Raw genomic sequence first — 11,447 nt, forward strand, 5'->3', positions numbered from 1 at the left:
CCCACAAATTTCTTCCCCAAAATCTCCAAATTTGGGGTTTCACCCCAAAAGTTGCTGCTGCTTTTATTCCCCCGCGTTGGATTTTGGCCCCCCCAGGTGCAAACGGGACTGGGAGGATTTTTTTGGGGGGCAGCCAGGTTTATTTTGGGGTGTTTTTATTTATTTTAATGACATTTGTATTTATTTTAATGAAATTTGTATTTGTTTTAGTGAAATTCGTATTTAATTTAGTGAGATTTCTATTTATCTCAATGAAATTTTTATTTAATTTAGTGAAATTTATATTTAATTTAGTGAGATTTGTATTTATTTCAATGAAATTTGTATTTATTTTGAGGTGTTTGTATTTAATTTAGTGAAATTCGTATTTATTTCAGTGAAATTTGTATTTATTTTGGGGTGTTTGTATTTATTTTAGTGAGATTTGTATTTATTTCAGCAAGAATTTGTTTATTGTAGGAAGGTTTGTATTTATTTTAGGAAGGTTTTATTTATTTTAGAGAGATTTGTATTTAATTTAGGAATGTTTTTATTTGTTTTTATTTATTTTGGGGTGTATTTATTAAAAGGGGGATTTGTATGAATTGGGTCTGTTTGGATTTATTTAAGGGAAATTTGGATTTATTTAAGTTAAAAAAATGGGGTCAAACCCCCCAAAATGGGGTCAAAACCCCCAAAATGGGGTCAGACCCCCCCAAATGAGCTTAGAACCCCCAAAATGGGCTCAGAACCCCCAAAATGGGCTCAGAAACCCCAAAATGGGGTTGGACCCCCAAAAATGGGATCAGAACCCCCAAAAATGGGCTCAGAACCCCCAAATTGGGCTCAGAACCCCAAAAATGGGCTCAGAATGCCCAAACTGGGCTCAGAACCTCCCAAAAAAGGGTCAGAACCCCCAAAATGTCTCAGTTGCCCCCCAAAATGGGCTCAGACCCCCAAAATTCCCTCAGTTGCCCCCTCCCCACCCCAAAAATTCCCAAACAGACCCCCGGGCCCGCGGCGGCTCCACGGAATTTATTTTTTGGGGGGTCCCCGCTCAAAGCCTGGAACAGAGAGGGGGGGTTGGGGTCAGGGGGGGTCAGGGGGGGTCCCAAATTTTGGGGGTCCCCCCCGGCGCCCCCAGACTCACGTGACGGCCCTGAAGCTGCGCTTCTCCACGTACTTCACCCGGTACCGGCGCCGGAACCTGCGGGACAACGGCTCAGGGCTGGGGTCCCCCGAATTTCGGGGGTTCCCACAGGATTTTGGGGTTTTTCACATGAATTTTTGGGTTTTTCCCGTGAATTTTGGGGGTTTCCCCCCGAATTTTGGGGTTTCCCCCTGAATTTTGGGGTTTTCCCTCTGAATTTTGGGGTTTCCCCCCTGAATTTTGGGGGCATCCCTGTGAATTTTGGGGTATTTCCCTGAATTTTGGGTGTTTTCCCCAAATTTTGGGGTTTTACCTGTGAATTTTGGGGTTTCCCTGTAAATTTTGGGGTTTCTCCCGAATTTTAGGGGTATCCCTGTGAATTTCGGGGTATTTCCCTGAATTTTGGGGTTTTTCCCCAAATTTTGGGGTTTTACCCGTGAATTTCGGGGTTTTCCTGTAAATTTTGGGGCATTTCCCTGAGTTTTGGTGTTTCCCTGTGAATTTTCAGTGTTTCCCCCCAAATTTTGGGTTTTCCCCCCCAGATTTTGGGTTTTCCCCCCCAGATTTTGGGTTTTCCCCCCCAGATTTTGGGTTTTCCCCCCAAATTTTGGGTTTTCCCCCCCAGATTTTGGGTTTTCCCCCCCAGATTTTGGGTTTTCCCCCCAGATTTTGGGTTTTCCCCCCCAGATTTTGGGTTTTCCCCCCCAGATTTTGGAGTTTTCCCCCCAAATTTTGGGTTTTCCCCCCCAGATTTTGGGGTTTTCCCCCCCAATTTTGGGTTTTTCCCATCCCACTCACTTGGCCCTCTCGCGGGGCTCGATCATGTTCCTCCTCTGGAGGCTCTTGAAGCGGTCCCGGAGGACGCTGCCCTCGGGCTGCAAATTTGGGACATTCCCAAAAAAACCAAAAATCCTTTTTAGGCATTTCCCACTTTTTAGGACCTCGGGAACCTCCCCCAACACCCCCCCAAAAAAAAAAACCAAAAAAAAACCAATTTTGGGGTCTCAGCGGCCTCAGCCTCTCCCAGGGTCTCGTCCACACGACAAAACCCCGGGACCCCAAATCCTTCACATTCCCAAATTTGGGAATTCTCACAGCGCAAGGATGGGTCTCATCACGGGCAGCTGCGACCCCAAAAATCCCCTAAAAATCCCCCCAAAGTCCTCCAAAAAGCCCCCAAAAAATCCCCCTAAAAATCCCCAAAAAGCCCAAAAAAATATCCCCCCAAAAAGCCCAAAAAAATCCCCCCAAAAAACCCAAAAATCCCTCTAAAAATCCCCAAAAAGCCAAAAAAATCCCCCTAAAAAGCCCAAAAAAATGCAAAAAAAAATCCTCCCAAAATCCCCCCAAAAAACCCAAAACTCCTCCTAAAAATCCCCAAAAAAGCTCAAAAATCTCCCCAAAAAGGCCAAAATACCCACAAAATTCTCCCAAAAATCCCCACAAAAAAACCCCAAAAATCCCCCTAAAAATCCGTGGATTTCTCCCAGCACCCACCCGGAGGCGCCGCAGGGACTCCGGGAGTTCCTCACTCAGCTGCACCTCGGGCCCGGCGTCCTCGTACCTGCAGAGCCCCAAAATCGGCAACTTTGGCCTCAAAAAGGGGGGGGGATCATCCCAAATCCCACCCCAAAATCCCCACCCCAAAAACCCCACCCCAATCCCCATTTCTCCCTCCCCAAATCCCATTTTCCCCACCCCAAACCCCACTTTTCCCTCCCCAAAATCTCCATTTACCCTCCCCACACACCAAAATCCCCATTTCCCCCCCCTCAAATCCCATTTTTTCCAACCCCAAATCTCATTTTTCCCATTGCCACACCCCAAAATCCCCATTTTGCCACCCCAAACCCCCAAACCCCCATTTTGCCACCCCAAACCCCCATTTTGCCACCCCAAATCCCCATTTTCCCACCCCAAAACCCCATTTTGCCACCCCAAACCCCCATTTTGCCACCCCCAAAACCCCATTTTGCCACCCCAAACCCCCATTTTCCCACCCCAAATCCCCATTTTTTCCCTCCCCACACCACGAAATCCCCATTTTTTTTCCCCCCTCAAACCCCAAAATCCCTGTTTTTTTCCCCCCTCAAACCCCAAATCCCCATTTTCTCCCCCTCAACCCCCAAAATCCCCATTTTGCCACCCCAAACCCCCATTTTGCCACCCCAAATCCCCATTTTTCCCCCCTCAACCCCCAAAATCCCCGTTTTTCCCCCCAAAATCCCCGTTTTTCCCCACCGGAGCCGTCCCAGGCGCTTCGGGGCCGTTTCCCGCAGCCGCCGTTGCCGATCCCGCAGCAGCCGCCGCCGCCGCAGCTCCGCGTCCCTGAGGCGCAGCGCCCGGCGCAGCGAGCGCAGCCGGAACAGCCCCTGCCGCCGCTGCAGCGCCAGGCGGGCGCGGGCACGGGCACCGGCCTGGTATGGATCCCATAGATCCGTTATTGATCCGTCATTGATCCATTATTGATCCATAAACCCAGCCCTGACCCCACAGCTCCAGCCCCGATCCCCTCCCTGAGGCGCAGCCGGAACAGCCCCTGCCGCCGCTGCAGCGCCAGGCGGGCGCGGGCACGGGCACCGGCCTGGCAGGGACCCCACAGATCCGTTATTGATCCGTTATTGATCCCATAGATCCGTTATTGATCCATTATTGATCCATCATTGACCCCATAAACCCATCCCTGACCCCACAGCCCCAGCCCCGAGCCCGTCCCTGAGGCGCAGCCGGAACAGCCCCTGCCGCCGCTGCAGCGCCAGGCGGGCACGGGCACGGGCACCGGCCTGGCAGGGACCCCATAAATCCTTTATTGATCCATCATTGATCCAGCATTGATCCCATAGATCCATCAGAGATCCCATAGATCCGTTATTGATCCAGCCCTGATCCCATAAATCCAGCCCTGATCCCATAAATCCATCACTGATCCATCACTGATCCCATAAATCCATCATTGATCCATCATTGATCCATCACTGATCCCATAAATCCATCAGAGATGCCATAAATCCATCATTGATCCCACAAACCCCGCCCTGATCCCATAAATCCATCATTGATCTCATAAATCCAGCCCTGATCCCATAAACCCCTCAGGAATCCCATCAATCCATCAGGGATCCCACAAACCCAGCCCTGATCCCATAAATCCATCAGAGATCCCATAAATGCATCATTGATCTCATAAACCCAGCCCTGATCCCATAAACCCCTCAGGGATCCCATAAATCCGTCAGGCATCCCATCAATCCATCAGGGATCCCACAAACCCAGCCCTGATCCCATAAATAATCCATCAGGGATCCATCTTGTCCCCACTGATCCCATGGATCCCACCCCATGGCTCATCCTTTCCTCATCCCGCTCCCCTCAGTCCCAACCCCGACCCCAATCCTGACCCCAAATCCCTTCAATCCTGACCCAAATACTGACCCTAATCCCAACCCTGACCCCATTCCTGACCCTGATCCCAATCCCAACCCCAACCCTGACCCCAATCCCTTCAATCCTGACCCAAATACTGACCCTGATCCCAACCCTGACCCCAATCCTGACCCCGATCCCAATCCTGACCCCGATCCCTTCAATCCTGACCCAAATCCCAACCCCAATCCCGACCCCGTTCCCGCTCTTTCACCTTCTCCCTCTGCTCCTTCTCCCTGCGCCGCTGTTTCTCCGTTTTCCGGCCGGGCTGTTCCCGCTTTCGGGGCGGGTTCTGCTCCTCGTCCCGCTCTTCATCCCGCTCCTCATCCTCCTCCTCCTCCTCCAGCAGCCCCTGCAGCTGCTCCCGCAGCACGGCCTCCTGCGGGACCCAAACCCCGGGCTCAGACCCCAAATCCTGGAGCCAGACCCCAAATCCTGGAGCCAGACCCCGAATCCTGCAGCCAGACCCCAAATTCTGGAGCCAGACCCCAAATCCTGGAGCCAGACCCCAAATCCCGGGCTCAGACCCCAAATCCTGGAGCCAGACCCCAAATCCTGGAGCCAGACCCCAAATCCCGGGCTCAGACCCCAAATCCTGGAGCCAGACCCCAAATTCTGGAGCCAGACCCCAAATTCTGGAGCTCAGACCCCAAATCCTGGAGCTCAGACCCCAAATCCTGGAGCCAGACCCCGAATCCTGGAGCCAGACCCCAAATCCTGGAGCCAGACCCCAAATCCCGGGCTCAGACCCCAAATTCCAGGCTCAGACCCCAAATCCCGGGGCTCAGATCTCAAACCCTGGAGCCAGACCCCAAATCCTGGAGCCAGACCCCAAATCCCAGGGTCAGACCCCAAATCCTGGAGCTCAGACCCCAAATCCCAGGCTCAGACCCCAAATCCTGGAGCCAGACCCCAAATCCTGGAGCCAGACCCCAAATCCCAGGGCTCAGACCCCAAATTCTGGAGCCAGACCCCAAATTCTGGAGCCAGACCCCAAATCCCAGGCTCAGACCCCAAATTCCAGGCTCAGATCTCAAATTTTGGGTCCAGAACCCAAATTCTAGAGCCAGACCCTAAATTCCAGGCCCAGACCCCAAATCTCAGGCCCACATCCCAAATTTGGGATCCCAGAGCCCAAATCCCAGGCCCAGACCCCAAATTTGGGATCCCAGAGCCCAAATCCCAGGCCCACACCCCAAATTTGGGGCCCCACCTGCGAGGGCGGCTCCTCGGTGACCTTCAGCCTCCTCTCCACCTTCTCCTCCTCCCTCCTCCTCCTCGTCTCCACCTCCAGCGCCCGCAGCAGCAGCTCCTGCAAAGGGGCACCGTCACCCCAAAAAACACCAAAAACACCCCAAAACTACCCCAAAAACTGCACCAAAACTACACCAAAACTATCCCAAAAATTACTCAAAATCACCCCAAAACAAACACCAAAACTACCATAAAATCACCAAAAACCACCCCAAAACTCCCCCAAAAACGACACCAAAACCACCCCAAAATCACCCAAAAACCACCCCAAAAAACCTTCCCAAGTCCCCCAAAATCCCTCAAAACCCCCAAAACCCCCTCATGACTCCCCAAAATCCCTCCATAGCCCCCCAAAACCCCTTCTCACCCCCCCAAAACCCCTCATGTCCCCCCAAAAACCCCCAAACTCCCTTCTCACCCCCCCAAAACCCCCTCATACCCCCTAAAAATCCCCCATAAACCCCTCATGCCCCCCCCAAAACCCTTCCAGACCCCCCAAAACCCGCTGGAGCCCCCCAAAAACCCCTCATAGCCGCCCAAAACCCCTCCTGACCCTCCCCTGGAGCCCCCCAAAATCCTCTCCTGACCCCCCAAAAAACCCTCCCAACCCCCAAAAACCACCCCAAAACCCCCCTGGAGCCCCCCAAAAACCCCCAAACCTGGTGGTCCTGGAAGGGGGGGTTGTAGGAGCCCCCCTGGCCGATGACCTCCACGGGGGGGAGGGGCGAGGGCTTGGCCTGGAGCCGGGGGGGGCGCTGGGAACAGGGGGGGACACCCCAAAATCAGAGCCCGGCCTGGGGGGGGCTCCCGGGGGGGGGCAGAGGGGATTTGGGGGGGTCTCAGGGGTGTTTGGGGGGGCTCAGAGGGGATTTGGGGGGTCTCAGGGGTGTTTGGGGGGGCTCAGAGGGGATTTGGGGTGAGTCCCAGGGGATTTGGGGGGGGTCTCAGGGGTGTTTGGGGGGGCTCAGAGGGGATTTGGGGGGTCTCAGGGGTGTTTGGGGTGAGTCCCAGGGGATTTGGGGGGTCTCAGGGGTGTTTGGGGGAGTCCCAGGGGATTTGGGGGGTCTCAGGGGTGTTTGGGGGGGCTCAGAGGGGATTTGGGGGGTCTCAGGGGTGTTTGGGGGGGCTCAGAGGGGATTTGGGGGGTCTCAGGGGTGTTTGGGGGGGCTCAGAGGGGATTTGGGGTGAGTCCCAGGGGATTTGGGGGGGGTCTCAGGGGTGTTTGGGGGGGCTCAGAGGGGATTTGGGGGGTCTCAGGGGTGTTTGGGGTGAGTCCCAGGGGATTTGGGGGGTCTCAGGGGTGTTTGGGGGAGTCCCAGGGGATTTGGGGGGTCTCAGGGGTGTTTGGGGGGGCTCAGAGGGGATTTGCAGGGTCCCAGGGGTGTTTGGGGGGGCTCAGAGGGGATTTGGGGGGTCCCAGGGGTGTTTGGGGTGAGTCCCAGGGGATTTGGGGGGCATTCCTGGGGGATTTGGGGGGTCCCAGAGTTGTTTTGGGGGTCCCAGGGGGGTCTGGGGGGGATCAGAGGGGATTTTAGGGGGTCCCAAGAGGATTTTGGGGGTTCCAGGGGCATTTCTGGGGGAGTCCCAGGGGGATCTCTTGGGTCCCTGGGCTGTTCCTGGGGGTCTCACAGGGATTTTGGGGGGTCCCAGAAGTGTTTTTGGGATATATTTTGGGGTCCCAGGACCGTTTTTGGGGTGTTTTTGGTCTCACCTGCACCCTGAGCCTCTTGGTCTGCTGCAGGTACCAGGGGTCCTGCCCGGCCAGGGGCGCGTCCAGGGGGTCTGGGGGGGCACGGGGAGATCAGGGAGGGGTCCCCAAAATCCCCCCAGCCCCAATTCACCCCCCCCAACCTCAAATCACCCCAAAAAAATCACCCCCAGGACCCCCAACTCCCCCAAATTTGAACAAAACCGCCAAAAATTATCCCCGGAACCCCAAAAATCCACCCAAGTTTTAAAAATTCTCCTCAAAAATTGTCCCCCCAACCCCAAATCCCCCCAAATTTAAACAAGCCCCCCTAAAATCCCACCCAAACTCCCCCAAATTTCCCCAAGCCCCCCCAAAATCCCACCCAAACCCCACCAAATTTCCCCAAGCCCCCCAAAATCCCACCCAAACCCCACCAAATCCCCCCAATTTTAACAAGCCCCCCCAAATCCCACCGAAATTTTACCAAACCCCTCAAAATCACACCCAAACCCCCCCAAATTGTAACAAACCCCCCCAAATTTTAACAAGCCCCCCCCAAACTCCCCCAGATTCTAACAAGCCCCCACAAAATCCCACCAAAATTGCAACAAGCCCCCCAAAAACGCCCCCAAATTTTCCCAATCCCCCCCAAAATCCCCCCCAAACGCCCCCCACTCACTGTGCTCCCCCCAGATGTCGTAGAAGGGGCGCTGGGGGTCGGAGCGGCCGAGCTCGGGGGGTTTTTGGGGGGCCCCAGAGCCCCCCCGGGCCAGCCGGGCCCGCAGGCGCCGCTCCTGCCGCGGGAACTCCCCGATTTCGGCTTTTTTCTCCCAAAACTGCCGCCGGCGCCGCTCCTTCCGCCCGTGCGGGGTCTGGTAGGCACAGATGCTGCGGGACCCCAAAAATCAGGCCAAAACCACCCAAAAATGAGCCCAAAATAGCGCAAAAACGAGCCCCAAATACCCCCAAAATCAGCCCAAAATCCCTCCAAAAATGAGACCAAAATCCACCCAAAATGAGCCCAAAATCCCCCCAAAAATGAGCCCAAATCCACCCAAAAATGAACCCGAAATCCACCCAAAAATTAGCACCAAACTGCCAAAAATGAGCCCCAAATCCACCCCAAAATGAACCCAAAATCACTCCAAAAATGAGCCTCAAATCCCCCCAAAAATGAACCCAAAATCACTCCAAAAATGAGCCTCAAATCCCCCCCAAAAAAGAATCCCAAATCCACCCAAAATGAGCCCAAAATAGCTCAAAAATTAGTCCCAAATCCCTCAAAAACGAACCCCAAAGTGATTCCCAAATCCTCCCAAAAATGAACCCACATCCACCCAAAAATGAGCCCCAAATTCCTCAAAAATGAGCCCCAAATCTCCCCAAAAATGGACCCCAAAAATGGGAACCTAAAACTTGGGGAAGGTCCGTGTGGGAGGATTTGGGGGGGTTCCAGAGGGATTTTGGGATCCCTGGGGAATTTTGGGAATTCCCAAAGAGATTTAGGAGAATCCTGAGAGGATTTTAGGGGATCCCAGGGGAATTTTGGGGGTCCCAGGGGGACTTTGAGGTCCTGGGGGGCATTTGGAGGTTCCTGGGGGGGATTTTGAGGGTCCCTGAGGGGATTCTGAGGATCCCAGAGGGATTTTGGGGGTCCCTGGGTGGATTTTGGGGATCCCAGGTGGATTTTGAGGTACCGGTTGGGATTTTGGGGGATCCTGGAGGGATTTGGGGGTCCCTGAGGGGAATTTGGGGATGGATGCCCCCCAAAAATCCCAATTTTTGAGGGGCACTCACTTTTTGGGGGGCGGCACCTTGGAGAGCGGCTGCAGCACCAGGTCCACGTGCAGAGGCTTCCGGGGGGGCTTCTGGGGGGGCTTCTTCTTCTTCAGGGGCTGGCCTGGGGGGTCAGGGGCACCCCAAAACCCTCAGGAGGGGATCCCCCCAAAATGTGCCACAAATCCCCCCCAAAATCAGCCAGAAAACCTCCAAAATGAGCCCAAATCCTTATAAAAATAACCTCAAATTTGGCAAAAATGACCCCTAAAATCACCCCAAAAATGACCCAAAATCCTCCCAATAATGATCCCAAAATCCCCCCAAAAAATTCCCAAAAATGACCCTAAATCCCTCCAAAAACAATCCCCAAACCCACCAAAAATTGGACAAAATTCCCCCAAAAAAGACAAGCCCCACCAAAAATTAACCAAAAATGATCTCCAAAAATGATCTCCAAACCCCCCAAAAATGAGCCCAAATCCTCCCAAAAATTACCCCAAAAATTATCCCCAAATCCCCCCAAAATGATCCCCAAATCCTCCTAAAAATGACCCCAAATCCTTCCAAAAATGATGCCAAATCCTCCCAGAAATTATCCCAAATCCCCCCAAAAATGATCCCCAAATCCCCCCCAAAACCCTGAAGGGGTCAGGGGCACCCCAAACCCCTCGGGAGGGGGATTTTGGGCAGAAATCCTCACTTTTGGGGGCGCTGCCGGTGTCCAGGAAGAAAAGGTCCTCGTTGGGCTGCTCCGAGATCAGGCCCCTGCAAGGGACCCCGAAAAATCAGAGATTCACCCCAAAGCTGGGGAGTCACCCCCAAAATTAGGGAGTCAACCCCAAAATTGAAGATCATCCTAAAATTTGAGATCATCCTAAAATGAGAGATTCACTCAAAAAACACAGATCACTCTAAAATTAAAGATCCCTCCCCAAACCCTCTCTGGGACCCCCCCAAAACGCCTCAGGAACCCCAAAATCCCACTGAGACCCCCCCAAAACCCCTCAGAACCCCCTAAATCTCCTCAGGACCCCCCAGAATCCCACTCAGACCCCCAAAAATCCCACTGAACCCCCCCCCCAAACCCCTCAGGACCCCCCGAAATCCTACTCAGGCCCTCCCAAAATCCCTCAAGGCCCCAAAATCTCACAGAGACCTCCCAAAAAACCCCTCAGACGCCCAAAATCCCACTGAGACCCCCCAAAATCCCTCAGGACCTCCTCAAAGTCCCTCAGGACCCACCAAAACCCCACTGAGACCCTCCCCAAAACCCCTGAGGACCCCCCCAAACCCCTCAGGACGCCCCGCTCACCCGGCCGCCCGCTCCTGCAGCCCCACATCCTCCAGGAAATCGCCGATTTCGCGGCCCAGCCGCGCCTCGGGGCCGCCCCAGCGCTTCCAGCCCTTCTTGCGGTTGCGGGGCCCGCGGTTGCGGCGCCGGGAGGCGGCGGCGGGGCCGGCGGGGCCGGCGGGGTTGAAGGCGAGGAACTCCTCGGCCGCCGCCATTTCGCGAGGGAGCTCGGGAGGGAACCGGAAACGCCCTGAGGCAGCTTCCGGCCGCCGCGGCGGGAAAAAAGGCGGGAAGAGCTGGGGGCCGCCATCTTGAGGGAGTGACACGATGGTGCCGCCATTTTGGGAAGGTCGGGGAGTGGAGATGGGCGCAAAAAGCGGGTTTGAAACGCGTTAAAAACGCGCCCAGTCCTCCTGAACCTCCCAAACTTGCCAAGAGTCTTCCCGGGTGTGCCACAAGCCCCGCAAAACCATCCCCGAGCGCCGCGGGGAGGAAGGGCCGTGAACAGCATGGTCGCCATCTCTAGGAAGGGCGGAAATGGTTCCTTCGCCATCTTTGAGATGGGCGGAACAGCTTCGTCGCCATTTTGGAAAGGGTTCGGCATGGTCCTGACGCCATCTTGGTGAGGTCAAGGCCCATCAGCAGCTGAGGGGGCGATGACCCCAAGTCCCCCAAAATCAGCCCAAAATTCCCCTAAAATGAGCCCAAAATCCACCCAAAAGTGAGCCAAATGAAAATGAGCCCAAAATCCCCCCCCAAATGAGCCCCAAACCCCCCAAAAATTAGCCCAACCCCCCCCCAAATAATCCCCAAATCTCCCCAAAATGGGCCCAAAATTCCCATAAAAACGAGCCCCAAACCCTTCAAAAATGAGCCCCAAA

The 11,447-nt window shown here is 54.5% G+C and overlaps 1 protein-coding gene across 1 annotated transcript; it reads right to left on the reverse strand.

The window, feature by feature from the left end:
- Window positions 1-999: 999 nt before the first annotated feature.
- On the reverse strand, window positions 1,000-11,281 carry NOP53 (NOP53 ribosome biogenesis factor). Its single transcript, XM_072920908.1, has 13 exons — window positions 10,588-11,281; window positions 9,976-10,040; window positions 9,294-9,396; window positions 8,176-8,384; window positions 7,518-7,588; window positions 6,466-6,561; window positions 5,766-5,864; window positions 4,767-4,931; window positions 3,371-3,546; window positions 2,627-2,693; window positions 1,928-2,004; window positions 1,130-1,186; window positions 1,000-1,043 (listed from the first exon to the last, which is right to left on the reverse strand). The coding sequence occupies exons 1-13, from the start codon at window positions 10,779-10,781 to the stop codon at window positions 1,037-1,039; spliced, it is 1,386 nt and encodes a 461-aa protein (XP_072777009.1). The 5' UTR covers window positions 10,782-11,281; the 3' UTR covers window positions 1,000-1,036.
- Window positions 11,282-11,447: the final 166 nt, after the last annotated feature.

This window comes from Taeniopygia guttata, chromosome 34 (genome assembly GCF_048771995.1).
Source record: "Taeniopygia guttata chromosome 34, bTaeGut7.mat, whole genome shotgun sequence".
NCBI lineage: Eukaryota > Metazoa > Chordata > Aves > Passeriformes > Estrildidae > Taeniopygia > Taeniopygia guttata.

What these genes read in the sequence shown, in the direction of transcription:
- NOP53 (XM_072920908.1), bottom strand. Translation starts at nt 10,781, where the DNA reads ATGGCGGCGGCCGAGGAGTTCCTCGCCTTCAACCCCGCCGGCCCCGCC. An exon ending in CACCGGCAGCGCCCCCAAAA is followed by an intron (nt 9,397 to 9,975) that starts GTGAGGATTTCT and finishes CTGACCCCCCAG; the next exon opens with GCCAGCCCCTGAAGAAGAAG. An exon ending in AAGGTGCCGCCCCCCAAAAA is followed by an intron (nt 8,385 to 9,293) that starts GTGAGTGCCCCT and finishes GGGGTCCCGCAG; the next exon opens with CATCTGTGCCTACCAGACCC.